The 22,655-nt window shown below is 40.7% G+C and overlaps 1 protein-coding gene across 1 annotated transcript in view; it reads right to left on the bottom strand.

The window, feature by feature from the left end:
• LOC114644701 (zinc finger protein 721-like) overlaps positions 1–20,477 on the bottom strand; it is a 250,513-nt gene extending 230,036 nt beyond the window's left edge. Inside the window, exons 1-3 of the mRNA XM_051935332.1 lie at positions 20,324–20,477; positions 16,539–16,611; positions 8,151–8,803 (exon numbers count right to left, since the gene is read on the bottom strand). Coding sequence (XP_051791292.1) covers positions 8,151–8,803; positions 16,539–16,555 — 670 coding nt within the window. The 5' untranslated portion in view covers positions 16,556–16,611; positions 20,324–20,477. The remainder of the gene's footprint in view (positions 1–8,150; positions 8,804–16,538; positions 16,612–20,323) is intronic.
• Positions 20,478–22,655: the final 2,178 nt, after the last annotated feature.

The raw sequence follows: 22,655 nt of genomic DNA, 5'->3' as shown, positions 1-22,655 counted from the left end.
AGGAAAAGGTTAATCAATCCCTCCCTTCTCAGATTAAGATGAACACGTGCATTTAAACAATGCGAGCACAATGCTAAAACCTTACCACTCCTCTCTCTTCTAATAAGGTTCTCAGCATTGGCTGGTGGACCATTTCCTTTCAGTGCTGGTACACTCCATGAAACACGGCCCAGGGGTTTGGGGGACAGCAGCACCAAAATTGGTCTTCAAGATCCTCTAATAACTACGCAGAGGCAGCAGTGTGCCTGACCTCACAGGATATGCATGGCCGCACACCCAACTGTGCTACTTGATACATTGTTGACACAAGTATGGTGGACCAGTCATACCGCCAGTCTGATATGAACATGATGACTGAATAACATGTGTATCCCACAGTTTAAGCCTTTGGCATAACATACATGACTACACGCAGCACTGACAGGCCAAGCCATTAGCGTGCACCATATTCCATCACTGAAAATAGTGGCGTGACTAAAGGTCTGTATTTCAGAAAGCAGGATTGCTGTATATACTCACGTTTCAGTTCTCCCGCGTATAAGTTGGGGCTTGATTTTTCCGTATAATTTCCAGTATGTTATAATGTCGGTCATATAAGTCGAACACTCACGCTATTGGTCGAAGAGATTATGATATGCCAACGCCTACCCTGGGACAGTAGCCACGGAGCACACAGCCTTTATCTTTTTCTATGTATTGTGCCTACGTGACCACACAGTAATACCCGAACTATTCCAAAGAAACGTTTGCACTGATTTGAGTTTTTTGTATCTCACACCCTCATACACCTTTAGCGTAAGAGCATCCCTTTTCTGAGCGTTCGATCAGAAGGAAATATGAAGCTGGTTTGAAATTAAAAGTCATTGAAGTGGCAAAAGAAATTGTTAACTGCGCTGCTGCAACAAAATTTGATGTGTCTGAGAAACTGGTGCAAGATTGAAGGAGGCAAGATGATGTAAAAAATAAATAAATAAATAAGCGTCGTATTTTTGAACAGGCATATAAGTCGTGGTCCGATTTTATGATCAATTTTTGGGGATTCAAGACCTGCCTTTATACACGGTAGTTTTATATCAGTCCATTCCAGAAAACCTGGATTTAGTCAAACCTGTGTTTCTATAATAGATTAAGCCAGAATTATGTAACCCAGGCCAAATATGCAGATACTTCACTAATGCTTTCTTTAGTAAGAGGTTCAGGATTTGCCTGTTCCAGAAAGACAAATCAGACAAAATCCAGCTGAGAAACTAGGGAAACCAATGCTGTGAAACCAACCTGCGAAAAATCAAGTTTAATATGAAGGATTAATGCTTCGAGGTCACAAAAATTAAGTGGCAAAGTATCCGGTCATAAGATCAAAGTCTGTAAATGACCTGTCAGAAATGCTGATCCCAGAAGCACAATGCAAGAAAGTAAAAAAAACAAACATTCAAAATGTTGAACCCTCCACCCCCCTTCCTGGATGAACAATCGACATAGAAGCACAACTCCTTTATCAAATTCTGCTCAGAAAAATATAATCAGACATTCCTGCATACCCAGAGATGTATCTGCATGAACTTCACCATCAGGACTTTAATATCTCTGTGCAAACTTCTACAACGTGACATGTTCAGTGTAGCTTTGAGCCGACATGAATGCAAATCACGTACATTGTGTGGTTGAAATTTAACATCTTATTAAAGAAAGAAACATCCTCTAACAGGACAGATCAGTAATCAGGCAGGAGTAAAGCTGTTCATGGTATCTTTTAATTAGTCTTCGGCCAAATGCTTTAGAGGAAGCGTTCATTAAAAGCAGTCTGTTACAGCCTGGTCAGAGAAACACAGAATAGAGGTTCATTTTATAAACTATTGAATCTACATACAGTGTCACTCTTCTTCTTTTGGCTGCTCCCGTTAGGGGTTGCCGCAGCAGATCATCTTCTTACATATCTTTCTGTCCTCTGCATCTTGTTCTGTTACACTCCTCACCTGCATGTCCTCTCTCACCACATCCATAAACCTTCTCTTAGGCCTTCCTCTTTTTCTCTTCCCTGGCAGCTCTATCCTTAGCATCCTTCTCCCAAAATACCCAGAATCTCTCCTCTGCAGATGTCCAAACCAATGCAATCTAACCTCTCTAACTTTGTCTCCCAACTTGAGCTGACCCTCTAATGTCCTCACTTCTAATTCTGTCCATCCTCGTCACACCCAATGCAAATCTTAACATCTTTAACTCTGCTACCTCCAGCTCTGTCTCCTGCTTTCTGGTTTCTAACAGTGTCACTCAATGCATACATTTACTCTGGTTGGTTCACACCCAAATGATTTATATAAAATAAAAGTCTATTATATTATATTCTGGTTCATCTTATACCTTTGAGTTGCATCACCACCCTTGAAATTTCCATGCTTTCAGTCATCCTTCAGTACATTTTGTACAGTGGGTATAGAAAAGAATCCCCCAAACCCCCCCCCCCCCCCCCCAAAAAAAAAAAATATTCCCATTTTTTTTGCTTTATAGCCTTAAATGAAAATTCACACAAAAATATTTCTTCCCAGGTTTACTTACTCAATGCAAACTCTAAAATCCAAGTGAAAGATCCCCCAAACACTATTCACCCCCACTCTTAGGACCCCCTTGCTGTTTTCTAAAATCACTTCAAAGTTCCTTTGATGATAACAATCTTTATTCTCGATCACTGCCTATATATTCCATTCCCTTTTATCTAAGGCCCAGAGGAACACACACCCAGTGCCAACAACTCCTTATCTTTGCCATCCATGACAATCCCTATTCATAATCCCCTGTGCCTGTGTGTTCAGAATTCATATGTTGGTGGACTTCACTTCCTTCAATTTCATGTCTTTTCTTTTTTTTTTTTTTTAATTTTATTTATTAATTTTATTGTAATCATTCCATATAAATAGATCAAGACAAATCAAACCCCACCCCTGAGAATGAAAGCTTAGCCAAAGGAGAATTGCTTAGGGCTTTTTAATAATAAACAAAAGAAAGGAAGAAATATATATAGGTAAATAAAAAAAAGGAGAAGGGAATTAAATGCGGTAATAAGTTATTTCTCTTATTCTAAAATAATATTGATTAGACTACAACTATTAACAAATATGGATTGGCCAATATTGAAAGATATGAGCAAAAGCAGACCTATAAAATCATGAAATATCATATGGCACATCTTAACTCTTTTAGGGCTAATTTTTTTTCCTCATATTCCAGGTCTGAATATTTTTCCAAATAACTTTTTTTGAAGCAGTGGTTTCACACATAAATCAACAAAAAACGCTTATTTCTGACAAATGTCACTCTGTTTTATTTTCCATGAGCCTCTACAGTGTGTAAATTGACATGCTTATTACATTCTTATTGCATACCTGCCTTCTCATCACTCATAAGTGGTGGCTCTGAGGCTAGGGATCTGCACTGGCAATCGGAAGGTTGCCGGTTCGAATCCCGTAAATGCCAAAAGGGACTCTGCTCTGTTGGGCCCTTAAGCAAGGCCCTTAACCTGCAATTGCTAAGCGCTTTGAGTAGTGAGAAAAGCGCTATATAAATGCAAAAAATTATTATTATTATAATTATTATTAATTATAAGCTGAAAGGCACTTTCTGGGAAAAAAAAAGCCTGAAGTAGTTGAGCGGCTGGTAATCTGTAGTGTCCACCAGCATGCTGTGTTGTTTGGTGAAGTCCAGTAGCCACCTTGCCTTCCACTAATCTATGTCTGTGTAGTTGCTGCAGGCGTGTCAGCTACACGAGCGTGTTCAGCTCTACGATCAGCTGTGTGCACATCAGCTGATGTAGGTACCTGTCTTTTGTTTCACTTTCTAGATCATTTGCATCAAAATCAGTGTTTGTGTAGACCTCCCAGGCGAATGTTTCTGTAGGCACGTCAACTGCACGATCAGCTGATACAGGTACTTGACTTTCATTTTTGATCTCCAGACCACTTGCATCAAAATCAGAGTTCGATGGGTCAGAGTCTGATTCAGCAATAATACAGAATAAATAATATAAATAAATAAATAATATGCATGGAGTTGTTTCACCCAATATCTAGACGTTGTTTACACTACACTATTCATGCACACACAGGCATTTAACATCAAGTCAACAAGTCTAATAGTCCTCCCAGAAAAGAGGGTCCACCTATAACGTAACAGTGAGTTTTATCAACGATTACAGCTTTTACCACCCACAATCTTTTGTGTCGACAAAAGTCAAGATCTGCCCTAAAAGAGTTAAGTAACAATTCCAAAGTGAGAGCAAGATAGCTGACGGCTTTCTTTTTTTTCTTAATACATTCACAGTTTTACTAGAATGGTGATATTTAGCCCAGAAACAAATGAAGTCAAGTTGGGGAGAATGCACTGGTACATTGCGTTGCTGCACCCACTACACAACGAAACAACTCGGGATCCTGGTTTGCAACCCCCCAGGCAGACACGCGGTTCAGTCCCACCATCCGGAAATGACCCTCTATCTGTCACAGCCAGGTGTTACATGGGCGACCCCTTGGTCTGGTCCAGCCACTCAAGTCCCCAACAATGAGGATCTTACAAGCCGGATCACCCTCAGGGAAACGCGCCACATGGCCGTAGTGCTGTAACTGATGCTCCCTCACAATGCAGGTAATGTGCCTCATTTGGAACTCCATGAGCAACCGCTCATTCGACACAAAGTCAAACCAACGGTACCCAAGGATTTCCGGAGAGACACAGTACCAAAGGAGTCCAGTCTTCGTCTCAGGTCACTGGAGAGTGTCCATATCTCGTACCCATATAGCAAGGCAGGAAGCAACAGGACTCTAAAGACTTGGACCTTATTCCAAAATGGATTAAATTCATTTTTTTCCTCAGAATTCTACACACAACACCCCATAATGACAACGTGAAAAAAGTTTGTTCGTCTGTACCCCTGACGAACCTCAGAAACAACTAGGGAAAACGCAGAGGTCCTGCCTCCACTCTGCACAGCACTCACAGTACCAGTGTACAGGCTGGCCATGATATCCAGCAACCTCGAGGGGATTCTGCGAATCCTCAGGATGTCCCACTGGCAGCTCGATCAACTGAGTTGAATGCTTTGCGAAAATCGACAAAGGCTGCAAAGAAACTCTGCCGATATTCGTGTTTGTGCTCCATGAGAACCCTCAGTGCCAGGATGCGGTCGAAGGTAGACTTCTTAGGCGTAAAACCAGACAGTTCCGGTCGCTGGTAGGTGAGCAAGTGATCACGGATCCTATTGAGGACGACCCTAGCAAGCTACAGGGCTTCAGGGGATGAGTTATGAGGAAAGATTCAAAGAGCTGAGCCTTTACAGTTTAAGCAAAAGAAGATTAAGAGGTGACCTGAGTGAAGTGTTTAAAATTATGAAGGGAATTAGTCCAGTGGATCGAGACGGTGACTTTAAAATTAGTTCATCAAGAACACGGGGACTCAGTTGGAAACTTGTTAAGGGGAAATTTCATACAAACATTAGGAAGTTTTTCTTTACACAAAGAACGATAGACACTTGGAATAAGTGACCAAGTAGTGCTGTAGACAGCGAGACATTAGGGATTTTCAAAGCTTGACCTGATGTTTTTTTGGAAGAAATAAGTGGATAGGACTGGTGAGCTTTGTTGGGCTGAATGGCCTGTTCTCGTGTAGAGTGTTCTAATTACATTACAACATTGCGTACATTAAAAAATATGCCAAATTAAAGACAAATTGGAATTTTGCTGCCTAAAATACATACTCAACAGACCTGGACACTCAACTAGACTATGTGAGTTTGGGAATGTGATGTTTAAAAATCTTCAGTTGAATTTATTCAGTTTACAGTTACAATTTTGTGAACCCTTTGGAATCTCCTGGGTTTCTTCCTCAATTACTCCTGAAAACATGGTTTGATCTTCAATCATGTTACAATAACAAACAAACACAATCAACTTAAACTCATTCGAATATTAGAACAATCGAGACGAGAACAGGCCATTCAGCCCAACAAAGCTTGCCAGTCCTATCCACTTAATTCTTCCAAAATAACATCAAGTTGAGTTTTGAAAGTGCCTAAAGTCCTATTGTCTTCCAAACAACTTGGTAGCTTATTCCACATGTCTATGGTTCTCTTTGTGAAATAAATCTTCCTAATGTTTGTGCGAAATTTACCCTTAACAAGTTTCCAACTGAATCCCGTGTTCTTACTGAACTCATTTTAAAATTACAGTCTCGATCCACTGGACTAATTCCTTTCATAATTTTAAACACTTCAATCAGGTCACCTCTTAATCTCCTTTAACTTAAACTGTAAAGGCTCAGCTGTTTTAATCTTCCCTCATAACTCATCCTCTGTAGCCCTGGAATCAGCCTAGTCGCTCTTCTCTGGACCTTTTTGTAGTCTGGAGACAAAAACTGCACAGAATACTCAAAACACAAAAACAATTGGATTGTCAATGCTGGACATGTCATTTGAACATTTACAGTCCAATCTGTGACATGCTATGCTAATGAACTCCCTAAAAGCTCAGTGGAGTCAGGAGTTCAGCCAATCACATGAGACTGAAGGTGTGTCTTGGAGGTGCCCAGCCCAATGAAAAACAGAACTCATGGTTTAGGTACTGCCTGTGGCCTCATTTCAAAAATATCTGTTCATGAAATATTATAAGACGTTAGAGGAAAAACTAGAGAGAGATTCACAAAGTCCTGGGGGAGGTCTATCAATCTGTCAAGTTGCATGAGTGTGCATAGAGGGCATCTACTGAGGTAAGTAATCCGTGCCTGGCACCTTAGAAAATACGGCCACTAACACCCTCTCCTCATTTTCTCCACACATAAGAGGATGTGTTCTGAGTCAGACTGTGGTGACACTTCTAGATTCGGCTGAAGATCCAGCCCTTTCTGTGGCTAATTAAAGAACAATGGCACTGGAAGTCGTTGTTTACTTCGGAACCTGCTTCCAAAGTCTATGGAACTCCATAGAAGTGAACTTTAGTCTGACTGAACTTTGGCAAGCAAAGGCTGCTCTGGACATGAGGGCTACATGATTATTTCATTAAAACGGTTTTCTTTTGCTTTCATTAAACACAGAACCCCAAATGGCTGCCAACACATTACAGTCTCTCAATTCTTCTCTTTATACTAGAACAAAAAACTGACGAATTTCACTACTTCGATGGATATCTTAAAAAAATCAATGCAAAAGTGCAGAGGTTAAAAAGTAACCTTTTTGGGAAGAGTAAATGACCTGCAGAAATCCCTTGAACTTGACAAAGTTTCTCTCCATGTGTCCACTAGAATAGAGCTCCTGAAGGACACATTCTCAAGGAAAATACTGTTCTCTAAACAAACATCATTGCACATCTCAAGCTTGCAAAAGACCACCTGGATGATTCATAGCAGATAATGTTGAAGTCTTTACAAGAAACACTTAGGGTTAAGGTTGTATTGAAAGGAGAATCACAGTTTGGGATGACTTTGCTTCTTCAGGGCATGGACAAGTTTCTGTCATCAGAATACAAAATGTTCTCAAGAAATATGACTGGGGAATGTCCGGTTAGTAGAAGCTTAACAGACGTTTTATGAAGAAACAAGATGATGAGTCGAAAACACAAGAAGAAATCATCAACTTAAAGGACTAAACAAATGGAAACTGGTGTTCTGGAATGGCCAGTCAGAGTCCAGGGCTCAACAGAAATGGAGATGCTGCCACCTGATCTGAAGAGAGCTGGTCATGCAAGAAACTTCAGTGATATCAAGGAACTGAAAACGTTTGGAAATGATGAACGGACTAAAATTGAAGGCTGATCAGCAGCTACAGGAAATGCCTGGTGGAGGTCATTGAAGGTAAAGGAAGGTCAACTCGTTAGTAAAGACAGGGGGTCAGAGACTGGATTATAAATGTTTAATGACGTGTTCAGAACTGACAGGAAATGGTCAAAATGTTTGTGTGTTATTAGTTTAAGACAGATGTGTTTGTCTGATTTGGCTGAAGATAAGACCACATCACTAGGAGGAATAATTTCAGAAATCCAAGGAACTCCAAAGGATTGACAAACGTTTTCTTACACCAATACTTTTTTGTCTTACAAAACATCAGCATCTGACTTCCCTTTCAGGTCCATACCTTCAACTCTAAAACTTACACATAATTGTTATTTTATACTTACTTTTACCAGACTGATTTGTATGTGGTGGCTGATCTTCTTGAGTTCTAACAGATGTATTTTCCTCAATTCCCTTTGTGTCAGACTGTAAGGATTCAGACTTCACATTGACAGATGAGCAGTGTCTGCTTTGAGAAGAGGCTAGCTTGGTGATTGATTCATCTTGACACCCATAATGAAGTTCTTCTTCCTTGACACTCTCCACACTTTTACTGTTGTGCGCCACCATGCTGACAGACTTTCCTTCAGTTGATGGCTGATCTTCTGGAGTTCTAACGGATGAAACCTCCTCTAATGATTCAGACTTCACATTGATAGAAGACTCTGGTGATGGACAGAGTCTGCTCTGAGAAGAGTCTAACTTAGTCACTGTTCGATCTTGTTCATCTTCCTTCACACTCTCAGTCCTTTTAAATTTGTGCACCTCAACACTGACAGACATCTCTTCAGCCTCTTCTTTAATGCTCATTGACCCAATTTCACACTCATCATCCTTAATGCTCAGACACTCCTGTTTAAGGTGGACAGCCTCCCATTCACAGTCTTCGTCCTTAACATTTATGATCCTTATCTCTGTTCTATTTGTGTCAGCCTCACGCATCTCCTTGTTCAAATCCATCTGGACATTACAGTAAACTGACGCTTTTTCTTTGTCTCTGTGGAAAGAACAGAATTTGATTTCATCAAAACTACAACACTCAGGAAAAAAAAGAAATTTGAACTTAAATTTTAAAAAACTCTCTCATTTAAGATTTGTGTCAAGTCTGACAGTAACTCATTACTCTTGATATTAAAATATCAGCTGTAAAACTTGGAAAATATGGAGTGAAAGTCCAACACACTGGAAGAAGATGAACTTCTCCTACAGTTTAGGGCTAGCAGATAAAAACACTTGGATTGTTGGGGTCCCAGAATTGTCTAATCAGTTTTAGGGAGGAATGTTTATACAAGGAGAGCTTCAGAATTGTGTTAGGAAACAAGCACATGTCAGAAAGGGGAAGATGAAAGGGGAACTTAACTCTGCTGAACCGCAGAAGACAAGCTATTTGTAATGTGTTATTAGTTTTAGTTTTGCATGTAAATGCTCGGTTAGAATTTCTATTACTATGCATTTTTATTTTTACACTGTTGCTTGTTCCTCTGTGTTCCTTCCCTGTCCTAAACTCCTTGAGCCAAATAACCTTACTTAAACCTATCCTTGACTAACCTACTCATACACCTCCCCAACACATCTGTGCCCCTCCAGTTAAGATGTAACCCATTATGGCAGAACAGGTCCCATCTGTTCCAAAAGGAGTCCCAATGCCCCATAAACCTATACCATTCTACCCCAGACCAAGATTTCAGTCATGTATTAAGCCATCTACTTTCCTTATTTTACCTGGACTGGTGCATGACACAGGCAGCGCTTCGGAGAAGACTACCTTGTCAGTTCTACTAATCTCCCTGGCACCTAACTCTTTAAATTTGGATCAAGAACTGACAGACTACCCTTTTGTCATTTGTTCCAACATGGACAGTAACAACTGGATCCACCCCCGCTAAGGCCATGAGCCTATGGACCCTTCCAGGGAGTTCTTCCACCTGTGCACCCAGAAAACAACACACCATGCAAGAGTCACCATCTCTGGAGCAAACCTGCACTCCAGTCACCAACTATCGCTACCTCTCTCTTTCTGGGAAATGGTTCTGAGGTGGCCCGTTGGTGCTTCTCATGCCTGCCTGCCACCTCATAATCTTCAAAGATACCATCCAGCTCTGCAAGGATCTGATAATGGTTTGACATTTCCAATTCTGGGGTTGACAGTGTGCACCCTTTACCTTGTGCTTTGTGACACACCTATCTCTACTTGTCTGGTCTGTTGTCTTCTCCTGTATCACCTTAGGGGTGCACACTCTCTCTCTAAAGGACAGGCCTGCCAATTCTCTACTAAAACACAGGCCAGCCAACTCCTCCAGTTTAGCAAGTCTAAGATTGAGGTGCTGGATCAACTGACATCTTCTGCAGATGTAGCCGTCATCGAAGACTGGCTCCTCTAAAAAGTCCAACAACCAACTGGACTTGCATTGCACTGGCCTTATTATTAAAATTTGATTTAGGATTACTGAAACTGCCTTAATTTTTTTTTTTATTAAAATTAAATTATTTAGCTTATATTACAAAACTAAAAAAGAAGCCAAAGAAATCAGTTTAAAGAACTGCTATAGTAATTTTACACCTTCTGGCCCCTTAAGCTTCTGTGATCTTCTCCCCTTTGACTATATGCTATGTGTTCTTCTATTAGGTTAAACTTACTTTTCTCTGTCTGTTCTCCTAACTCTGCGCTCCTCCTATTCTTTACTTAAAAGCTTTCCACTCGCGACGTTTGTATCCTTTCTTATTAACTCTATTAGGGCAGATGTCGACAGGAGGGGTTGAAGGCGCATGTCGACAAAAGTCAACATCCATGGCGATGAAACTCACTGTTAGGTCACAGGCATTCCCTCTCTGCTTGGAGGAATGTTAAGACTCATTGACTCGCCATGTAATCCTTGCATGTGCGCAAATTACGAAATATAAACAAATGTAAACAAAGGCAAGATGGCATCAACATCTCACAAGGGAGTGAAGAGAGTGCAGAAAAGAAAATACTCAGCAAACAATGTTTTGCGCATTATCGATGAGTCAGACTCTGAGAGAGTGAGAAACTGGCATCAGCTGATCGGACACCAGCCGATGCCGCCCCAGCTGATCGACTGCCAGCTGAGCACATTCGCGCAGCTGATGCACCTACGGCAAGGTTCGTGTGGGAGGAATACCCAGACATTGATTCGTGGGAGCCAAACTGGCTACCGGACGTCACAAGACAGCATGGCTTGCTGTTGGACTCAACAGATTACCAGCTACTGGACTACTTCAGGCTGCTCTTTCCTGAGGCTGCCTTTCAGCTAATGTCAGATGAGGCAAACAGGTAGGCAGAGCAATTTTTTGAATTGCGGGCTGCGCTTGCACCGCATTCTCGCTTTTCAAAGTGGAAACCCACAACAAAAGACAAGATGAAGGGCTTTGTGGCATTACAAATGGAGATGGGACTAGACTGGTGATATAACTTCAGGGAGCATTGGTCCAAACGTGCTTTGTCTCCTGTTGGCTTTGGACAGGTTATGCAGCGTGATGATAGGTATGTGCTGCTGCAAACTTTTATTCACTTCTGTGATAACCAGAAGCAAATCCCAAAGGGTGATCCAGACTATAACCCCATGAATAAAGTTCAGCCCCTGGTTGAGATTGTGGAACCAACATATAAACAATTTTATCAGCCTGGCCATAATTTGTCTGTGGATGAATCTATGATAAAATGCAAAGGACGCCTTTTTTTTCCGCCAGTATATGCCAGACAAGCCCATAAAGTATGGCATAAAGGATTTTGTACTGGCAGAAGCAAACACAGGTTTCTGCCTGAAAGTAATTACATATACAGGAAAGTATTTCTTTCAAAGAGAGAACTGTCCCTTGACAAGTCAGGTTGTGCTGGAGCTGCTTCAGGGCTATGAACATTTGGGTCATGTTCTGGGCATGTATAAAAATTGTCCATGTACACAATTGTTCATTGAGCTACAGAGCCGGGGAATTGGAGCTTGTGGCGCAGTGAGGGTGAACAGGAGACACAGGCCTTCACAGTTGAAGCCAGACAGGCTGAAGATAGAAAGAGGTGACAATCCGGTTTTCATGCAGGCGGAAAACTTGATGGCAGTGGCATTGCACGATGTCAAACGGGTGACTTGTTTCTCTACAGTACACACTAACAATATATGTGAGAAAATATAAACCTGACTGTGTTGTGTGCAGCAGCAGACAATTCAAAAGGAGGCACCAATGCAACACATATTGTAAGCAGTGCAATGTGGCAATGCATGCAATTGGCTGCTTTGAGCAAGATCAGACTTTGCAGGACATTGCTGTGTAACATGTATGTGAAATCATATAGTATGCAGGCTCATACAACATGCAAGACAGTAACATTTATCAAAAATAAATATTTTTTGTTGATTTCATATGTTAAACCATTGCTTTGTGTTCTTTTTTAGAAAACGTTAGTTTTTGGAATAATATTCAGCCCTGGGAGAAAACAAAAAAAAAAAAAAAAGCTCTAAAAGAGTTAATGAACCCTTATGCTGTCACCCTCCTAACTGCTCTACTCTCTTGACCGTTAAAAACTGTTCAATCTAGACTCACTTACTGAATATCTGCTGCTAGTTCATTTCTTACTATCTTGTCTGCTCCTAAAGCCACTTGAGCCTGATCGATGCCTTAACGCTCACAGCCTGCCTAAGTTCTGCTAAGCCTTTTCTTTACCACTTTGAAGTCAGCCACTGCTTTTTCTCCCCCCAATTAGGAAACATTGTTTCTGTTACTTACAACAATGACAGTCATTTACTTACAGAGATGCCGCCGTCAGCTAGGGCTGCTTACTGTACTGCCTCGACATCACTAGTCACAATACAAACTTTTCCAAACCATCCCCCAAACACTCAGCTGCTTTTACTCTTGTGCGGAGGAAAAAAAAATTAAAAATTCCCACACAGCTCCTTAGCGGCAACCAAAAAACAATGTTTTTAGGAGCAAAATGTATTTTGTAAACAGATTTAATAAAAAACATTTGTTCCCTTTTACATTTTAAAGTTCTTAGTTCTGTTGACCATGAACTTCACTTCTGCAGAAGTAAACTGCTGATTGACCAGAGTTGAGCTCCTCCGACATCCCTCATTGCACTGATGTTACAGAGACAGGAACTAACAGTGTTCAAAAGTAAATGTACTGTACAGCAGAGATAGCCAGCCAGATAGACTGGACTGGACTGGACTGGACTGACTTACTTACTTTATTAATCCCAAGGGGAAATTCACTAATTGAAACTTCTGTGGCAACTTAGTGGAAATCAAGTACAATTATCCCTTATGAACCCAATATAAACTGTTCAAGAAAACATCAGATCTGGGTGTAGACAGTGGCCACTCCACTATGACCCCCAAATCCTTCTCAAGAGGTGTACTTTTAAGTTTCACACCTCCCATTGTGTATTCAAACCTAACATATGGGAACTTTGTACTTACGTCGAGTTCGACCATCCTTTGATCATTCAATGACATTAAAGGACAGCACATGCCATTGAACCCAGTCCCTTGCTAGGCTTGTGAGATATGCTAGTCATGTCTTGTTATAGTTCTTTCTGCTCAAGCCAAATGGAACTATAATAAACATTTTGCCTGATTTTTGAAGTGTCCACTTCATTGTTAGGCAAACTCCCTGTCTTGGTCTTTTCTATCCAACTTCAGGTTCCAAGAAGAAACAGGAATTCTAGATGGTTCCACTCTCAACACATGCCCCACATATTTCCAACGTCTTCAAAACTTATCATAAACTTCAGCTTTGTTTATGGCAGATTTTAATTTGAAATATGGCTATATGTGGTAAGTGCTTTTATAACTGAAGCCAGGAAGCACTTCTTTATGCAAAGAGTTGTGGGAATCTAGAACAAACTACCAAGGCATGGAGTTGAAGCAGAAACCTTGACAACCTCTAAGAAGAATCTGGAGGAGATATTGGGACAGCTTAACTACTAGCTAAACAAACAAGCTTGATGGACTGAATGGTTCCTTCTCATGTGTTAAATTTCTTACAGTATGTTCTCATATCTACTTCCCACATGTAATACTTTACATTTACTTAATCACATTCATCTGCCCTAAACCTGTATGCCACCAAGTCCGTCTTTAAAAATTCATCTGATTCTACAGCATCTGCCCTTCCACCTCACTTGGTATAAACTGAAAACTTATCCAGTTTATGGATTATGGTCTTGTCCAGATTGTTTATGTATTGTGAGCAGGGGGGCTGAATGCACCCCTAGAAGACACGGATGCTCCTCAAAAAACCCCTCTTAAGAATGCTGATAGACTACCTTCACATTGCTCCTTTACTTGCGGCTGCTCCGTCGCGTGATATGCTTCTCGCACTGCGCTACGCATACTTAAAAGCCTGAACACCACCTGTCCTTTTTAGCCGATTACTTTGTTTCTCTCTCCTTCCCCAGACATCCTCTGCTCCTGTTGGGGGTCCCGCTCCCATTGTGCTCTCCTATGATGTTTGTCTATTCTTTTAATTGAGAACTAACTGCATACTGAGCTTGTTTTACTTCTGAAAGAGACATGTTTGTTTGAAGTGTTTGAATAAAGTTCCCATCTCTACAATCTCCTGTGTTTCTGTGCAATTCTGTGACCCAAACGTGGCAGTGTATTAAAAAGAGCAGAGGCGCCAGCACTGACCCTTGAGGGACACCACTTTTAACATCTCCAAATTCTGAAAACATTCCTCTCACCGTAACCCTTTACTCCTTGTGTTTGAGTCAATCTTGTACTCCCCTACAGACCGTGCCCTGAATTCCCACTTCTTTTAGTTTGATCACTAAGCTCTCATGTAGGACCTTATTTATCTCGATTTTCAGAAGGCATTTGATAATATCAAATACTTTTGTTGCTTTGTCATAAATTCTAGCATATTAGTGAAACAAGACGACAACCCCCTCACCCCCCAAACTAAACCCATGTTACCTGTTCAGTTACACTCCTTTACTTGCCATTCGTGCTCCTCAGTCTTCTCCTAAAATATTTCCTTCCATTAATTTATATGTGATGCACATTAAGCTCACTGGCCTGGAGTTAAGTGGCTCCATCCAGTCACACTTTTTATACCAGAGGATGAGTTTATTCGAAGATTATTTTCTAGCCTCAAGTCTTTAGAAATTTCCCCACTGTGCTGAAAGTTTCGAAAACTGTGGAGAAAGGGTTTATACCTCTACTCACTAACCTTAAGCACTCAAGGATAAATGGTACCTGGTCCTGATGATTTGCTTGATTTCAGCCTATTTAATCCAAGCCACACTTCTCCCTCTAGAATTTCAAAGTCACTAAAAAACCCCAAATGGCCATATCACATTAGACAACATTTACAGTGGTTTTCAGTCATAGCATTTATTTATTAAATCTTTTCATGTCAGAGGCTGTTGGTGGCACTCCCATTAAGACCAGTCATGTAATATGACATGCTAGCAAATCACTCCAACTAGTCCATGGCTCGTACCAACAATTATTAAACAGGTTTGATTATATCTTTAGTCATATAGACGTCTTCTGCATGCGTGAAAGCTGATAAGCAACAAGTGCTCATCTGGAAGTACAATTCACATTGCTGAAAGTAGGTGTCAATCCTCCTTTCAGAAGATGTCAGCACTACTCTCATTAATGCAAGCCACTGTCTCATGACAAGGTCATGTTAAAATTGCAAGTGTTGTATCCAAGTTTTCTGCAGAAGGGAAGCTTGTCTGTCTGAAGTCTTGTGTTTTATACACCATGACAGAATGAAAAAAGAAAGAGGACGGATTACGGCTAAACTCGCAGTATCCATTAACCTTACATAAAGTACATGCTCCATCAGGCAGCACCTTATTAGCAGTCAGGTAATTTGACTTGACCAGTGATTTTAACTTCTGTTATTTGACATGGTCTGCCAACAAGACCTGCAACTGCAATCAGCAGCTCTGACATACCCCATGACTAGAAGTTGCGTATTGCATATTTAATTGCCCCTGTTACTTTTGGGAGGTTGTCAGTTTTTTCACACATTCAAAGAGTTTGCTGTTTCACTGTTTGTATATTCCAGCTCACCTTTACTGTTCCTAATACTCTCCTTAACTCTGCTTTTACTGCTAAAACATTGGAAGAATCTCTTTGGGTCATCTTTCACCTTTTCTGCAGTGGTTCTCTCCAACTATCTTTTAGTCTTCGCAATATCATGCTTATGCCTTACTCATCTTTTTTTTCTCCTTTGTAACTTCCTTTTTAGCTCTTTTGTATCCATCTCCACGTTTTCTTGAATGCCTTACTGCATCTAAATTTTGGGACAGACTTGTCCTGCATCATATGCAAACAACTTGCTCACATCTTCTCAAAATTTAAAAGCATATCCTGGTTTATCCTACTTTGGATTTGTCTCCTCCACTCAAAGTTTGCCCTACTAAAATTGAACTGTTTCAGTTTTCAATATGCACTCTTTCAAAATACATAGAAATCTACTATATGATGGTCAATTAATCTTAATAGTTCAATCACCTTCTGTAATAATCAGGATAGAACAGAATACTAGATAGGCCTCCCCCTAGTTGCTCCTTTAACATTCTACATTAAAATGTAGTCTCTGATTACGTCTAATAACTCTTGGGGGGTATTCCATAAAGCACGTTTGTCCAGAAATCCCACTTAAACTGAGACACCAGGCTCACCTGAGCCAGTCAGGGTTCCACCAAAGAGGATTACAGTAAGTCACGCTCGGTAGCAAAGACAATAAAACATCACCTCTTAGGCTGCTCCATGCCAGCGTGAAGGCGAAGCTTAGCAGACTGTTGTGGATTGAGAGGTCATTACCTTCCTGTTATAGGAGAACAAAAAAATATATCAAAGAAAGGATCTTGTTTTATAATTATTTAACAAATCTAATGTTGCTAATTTAAATTATTCTTACATGTTCATTACAAAATGATAAAACATCATAACCTAAACTGTTGAAAATATTAAGAATATCACATTTATAATTATGCCATTTGTCTCTGTTGCTCTTTTCTGTCAGCGAGAGACAAAAGTAAAAGATAGTTACAAAAAAACTAGACAATAAGCCCGTTACAATAACGGGCGCTAGAACAGTAGTCCATAAACATTAGTAGGAACAGTTTATATTAAATGGCAAGGGACCTTTTACCTCATAAAATTTTTTCCGTATAATGCCTGTAATTTTCTCTGACAGTAATACTGGCTTTGCTGTCCGTAATATGCGTTTAATTTTCTGTCACAATAGTGGGCAATCAGCAGATTCTCCCCAGCAACTGATGTAATGTGCGCGAAAATAAATCTACTTTTACTTTACACTTTACCGGGCCAAGCTTTCTTAATCGCAAATCTGACATCCTCAGAGTGAACACTTGCACAACAACGGGGAAGCTGGTCTCCGCGTCTCAGTACCCGATTGGATTTTTCGTGTTTTCTGTTTCAGGTCTTACCTCATTTACCGAAATCCGATTGGATCTGCCGTGTGATATTTTATAGGTCCCGCCCTCTCTGTCTTGTGTGACGCGTCAGGTGGCCTTTGAAGCATCTGCTTTAAAGCATCGCTCCGTGCCCCGCGCATGTGCACTTCACCAGAAGACACACACACACGGACACTGGATGCACACAGGGGTTTTATTAAAGAGGATAAGTTGAAAAAGGCTTGTTCCATAATGTCAAAATCATCAGTTATAAAAAATGTTAATTGTACATCAGTAAACCTCTAACACTTGTGGCGGACAGCCGGGATGCCCCTTCAATATATGTTCAGTGGGAGCAGACATGGACTATTTAATAAATTTACATTTACATCATTTAGCAGACGCTCTTATCCAGAGCGACTTACAACAGTGTTTGTTAGTTTTTTCGCATACCCCTTGGGGTCAGAGCGCAGGGTCAGCCATTGTACAGCGCCCCCTGGAGCAATTACAGGTTAAGGGTCTTGCTCAAGGGCCCAGCAGAGTAGGATCTCTTTTGGCAGTGACGGGGATTCGAACCGGCAACCTTCGGGATACCAGCGCAGATCCTTAGCCTCAGAGCCACCACTCCGCCCACTCCCCCTGGATGCGAGATGGCAGCGCCCCTGGGTTGGAGCGGTGCCTCTGTCTCCTGCAGGGCTCCATGGGAATTGGAGTTGGGTGCAGCAGGCGATGCCAGGGGCTGCTGCAGCTGGGACTCCTGAGCCCTTATGGGAAGTGTCACCACACCTGGAAGTGCAGCTGGAACTCAGAAATCAAGAACCTGGGGCACTGCTGGGTGAACTATAAAAGGGGCCAGCAGCCACCACTCCTCGGAGTCGGAGGTGGAGGACAACGCTTGCCGGGAGGAATGGTGGTGGTGGTGGTGGAGGAGGAGGAGGCCAGTGTGTTTTGTGTAGTGCTCGTGGTGTTTTTGGGACTGTGTACTGCCCCACAGGTGAAAAAAAATAAAAGTGTATTGGCTTTTATACGTGCCTCCGATGTCAGTCTGTGTCAGGTCAGCGCCTATATGGCACCTTTGTTACACATTAAAATAGCACAAAGATGTTCAAAAAAATGTAAAGCACAAGATAAAACATCACACTTCAAGACCTTCTAGGTTTATCCCGTTGTGCTCCTGTCCTTGTGTACGTCATTGAGCTTAAAACCGTCATCATAAATAAGGATCAGAAAGAAAGCCCACTGTCATTTTTGATAAAAGTCATCACAGTATTTGTATGTAGAGAGTAGCATATATTTATAGATTCAATTGTACACCTTAATAATTAAATGCAAGCTCTTTATTATTTTTACAATTGCCACCCTTTTTCCACTAGAAAGACATTAAAATACAAAATTTTTCAAAATTGTGGACATGCCAGTAAAACAGAAACACTCATTATACAAATTGTCAAGTCTGGTCTTGTACTCATGATGAACACTTTCATTCATGGTGCGTCAATTCCATGCACAATCTGATGCATGAGGGAGTTCCGATTACTTGAAAACAAAGAGCTAAAGGACTGCACAGACCCCTTGACATTTCCTGATGACCACTGAATTACAAGAAAAGAAAACTTACATGAAATTAGTTGAAGACAAACACTGCAAAGTCTACTTGACGAAGCCAATGTCTGAGAACTGTGCACACAGTTTACACCAGTCTGACATTTTTTTTTTTTTTTAATTTTGGTAAGTGAATCTTTTTAAAAGCATTTATCCAAAGCTGTGTCAGTCACAGCTAGAGCGTGTTATTTAAACATATGAAGTGTCACTGGCGTAAAAGACTGCACTCGTGTGCAAATAATGGCACCAGTAAGTTAATTAGAGGCTGACTATGTACAAATACACATAATGCATAGCATCAAAGAACAGGTCAACCCTTTAAAATGACCCTGACGTTTACTACTAGTCATATTGTGCAACCAGCCATTCTGATGTGGGCAAATTAAAAGGCAAGAGTGACATTTGGGCATTGTGCCACAGACAGACGCTGCAGTTTTGTTTTTTTTTTTGGATTTCAAAATGTAATTTATGTTTGCATATAAATGTCTATTTAGTATCAGTTGCTGACAAATGCATTTCATATTGCTACTAAATACTTAATTTTAAGTGTGTCAAGTATAACGTGCACAAACAAATATGCTTACGTTTTTAATGTACGTAATGCTATTAATTATGAGACGCACAAACTCGTCGCAATGTACTTAGGCATCTCTCTACTATCAATTGTCAAGCAGCCTCTTTCGCTTTCTTAATTGCTGACGCATTCCAGTTTATTACAAATTATTTCTTGACCAATCAGTGAAAAGACCGCCACCGTCTCCGATACATGTTTGTTTATTTTATGGATATTAAATAAAACTCTAAACTTCTCCAGTCTGCCCCATCAGTTTCACACTGAAAGTCACGGGTACTCAGGTAATCTGCGGATGTTGAGCACTCCCTCTGTGCTTTTTGAGGCCAGACAGATGTTATCACCGATCGGTCCTCAAAGGCTGCCTACACCATAATCGTGAACTGCCCGAGTCTGTCTACAGGTTCGTGGAGCCGACTGAGCTTCGAGGAGATTTACTCAAGAGAGACATACTGAGTCGGATCTCGATTTCATGGAATAGCTTCCCAACTCTCTTATTCCGTTGTTTGTAAGGCTAGCCCACTTATTATTTTAGTAAGTAATGTACCATCTGACTATAATATATTCATCTAAACTTGATAAGATACTTGCCTAACTTTGGGAAGTTAAATGCGAAGACAACATCGTCGACTTTCCTTTCATGGAGCTGCACGTGCGCGTGCGCGTTACAGCCGGACAGGCACACACCGACTCTGGCACACAACATAAGCAGAGGTGAGCGAACACCGAGATATCAGAAACAATCATAATATAACTTTCTGCGTTTTGCTGTGATTAAGAGACATAAAAATGAACGGCGAGTCGTCAGTGCACACGGAAACTCCATTGATAGAATCGAGCTGTTAAACCCCAAAAACACACCAGAAACCAGGGACTATGATCAGAAGGTCTGACAATGGTGAGCCCCCAGTACACTCTCTCTTTCATATTTAGATTTAAGTTCGTACCTTTCTTCTTGTGGGGATTTGTTTCTCCGGCAACTGCACTCGAAGTACCTAGTGTGAGCGAACCCATCAACCGTTCGATGAGCCAGAGTTCAATGTTTATAGTTGGAGTTCGCTTCTTGTGCAGCGTGGCTTCAGTTTCTGTCGCCGAAGATGACGTCACTATGCGCGCTGCACAATAGGCAGACGGTTTACTTAAAATATGAATGCAGGATTACGAACGAGGTTAAAGTTGGCTACTTATTCGCAACTCCTAGTTCGGCTGGATACGTATTCGCTGTAAATGTTTTTAACTAGTGGTGGGCGGAGTGAAGCTTCACAAAGGATCGAAACATTTGAATCATTTGTGTCGAAAATCGTGTTGAAGCTTCGAAGCATTTGACACTCACCCCTCTAGTGACACCTCCTGGTCATTTTCATTAACGTTACACAAACTCATGATCCACTTCAATGACGTCTGTTACAACTCATTGCTTTTACTTTGTCGCTGCTACAGACTGACAACGAAGAGATGAGTTCGTCATCGGCTTCTAGTGTCTGATGTCTAATATATATATAATGTATATATGTAACTAACGCCGACAGGCAGAATGCACTATACGTTAACAAGAGTTAAACGAAATAAGACGCCTCACTCTTGGATTCCCGGCTCTTTCAATGAATATTCACTTTTGCACTGTATCATTATAATCCCTCCTCTTATTAATATTATAATTAACCCTCATCTTTTCTTGAGATCACATTTAATAGCCTTAAATATTTTCTTTGCTCTGACTTAATTAAAACGGAGTAGACGGAAAATAAAGGTTTATCCCTGTACTTTGCCATGATATAGGTAAGCACATTTGAGAAAGAAAAGGGTGAAATCCTTAAATCACAGATGTTATTATTCGATCAAGTATTAAGATATTTCATTTATTAATACTTTACAATATTTTGTGGAGCACAAAATTAACGAGTTCGCTACGCAGAAAAGATTCATCAAAATTAATAACAATAAAAAAACGATCAGGAGTGAAATCTTTATAACCAATTTGAACTAAATAATTTTGAGAGATACTGTGGAAGGATCGCATAAGAGATCTGTTCAGAAATGATCTCCACTTAGAATCGCCATCAAAATGCGATGACTAATTGCGTAAGGCAGCTCACGTATTTACATTAATCCATCTTCTATTCATTGCCATTTGACGTCCATGAACCCCTCCATTGAATAAGGTGATAACAAACCCACTGTGGTAGATCAGGTTGAATTTGCTCTGCTGCACCAAACATTCAAAGGTGTCAATCCGGAGCACATCAGAGAGGCTGAGAGACACGGCGCAGATCAGTCACCGGCACACCGACACACACGGGACACTCCGAGGTGAGCAGTGCACGTATCAAGGTCGACATTAAAGATCCTCTTGAGTGCTGAGGCAACAAAAAGCAGCGGGATAAACACATCTGGACCTACTGCCGAAAAAGCATTTGCTTTTAACAGCAGCATTCCTCCCTCGTGAACACATCTTCAAGGTCCGGACAGGCGATCAGTAAAAAGTTGTCTTAGTCACAGCACAGCGCAATAATAAAACATTTCCTAAAATATATAGTTGTCCAGTCTGTATCATTCCTAAGTAATCTTCCAGTTACAGAGGCGCAATCCCAGTTACTAACACATTTACCGTGTAGCCCTCCCCCTCCCCAACACTCAAAGTAAGAACATATTCCACCTTATTAATTTAATATTTAAAAATTTAAACCGCTAAATCCGCCATCAACAACTACAATAACAGTTGAAATCGTCACTCAAATAATTTGCTTTGTTATAAACATAAAAGAAGATGCCCATTGATATATTATATATACATACACGTTTGATATATAGAGGTGTGTGCAACTTGGCCGCCTATGGCAATCCAACCCACTTCGGTAAGTCGCCTTGCTCGCTCTCGGTCCACGGTGGAATTTGCTGTTAAATGAAAAAAAAAAGAAAAACAGACTCTTTTGGGTAACAATTCACACTCGATGGACTTAAGACCCGAACCCACGCAAGCCTTATTATGGGACAGCAATGCTACCGCTGCACCACTACTGTTTTCAGCAGAGTGTATGTATGTATGTATGTATGTATGTATGTATGTATGTATGTATGTATGTAATGAAGACGAAAACAATTATATTTAGATGTATACTATATGACATTCATTCAGTGTTGCATGAAAACGTTGCACGAGGCGACGAATGGATATTTATGAAAGTATTATAATGAGAGAGGTATCGTCACCCGTATTACTAAAGCTCTTCTTTGCAGCATTAGCAAGTCGGCTTTTGTATGATGTATAATTTATAGTTT

This window comes from Erpetoichthys calabaricus, chromosome 1, assembly GCF_900747795.2.
Source record: "Erpetoichthys calabaricus chromosome 1, fErpCal1.3, whole genome shotgun sequence".
Classification (NCBI taxonomy): domain Eukaryota; kingdom Metazoa; phylum Chordata; class Cladistia; order Polypteriformes; family Polypteridae; genus Erpetoichthys; species Erpetoichthys calabaricus.
Note: the sequence above shows the minus strand (reverse complement) of the source record. Positions and strands in the feature narration are given on the sequence as shown.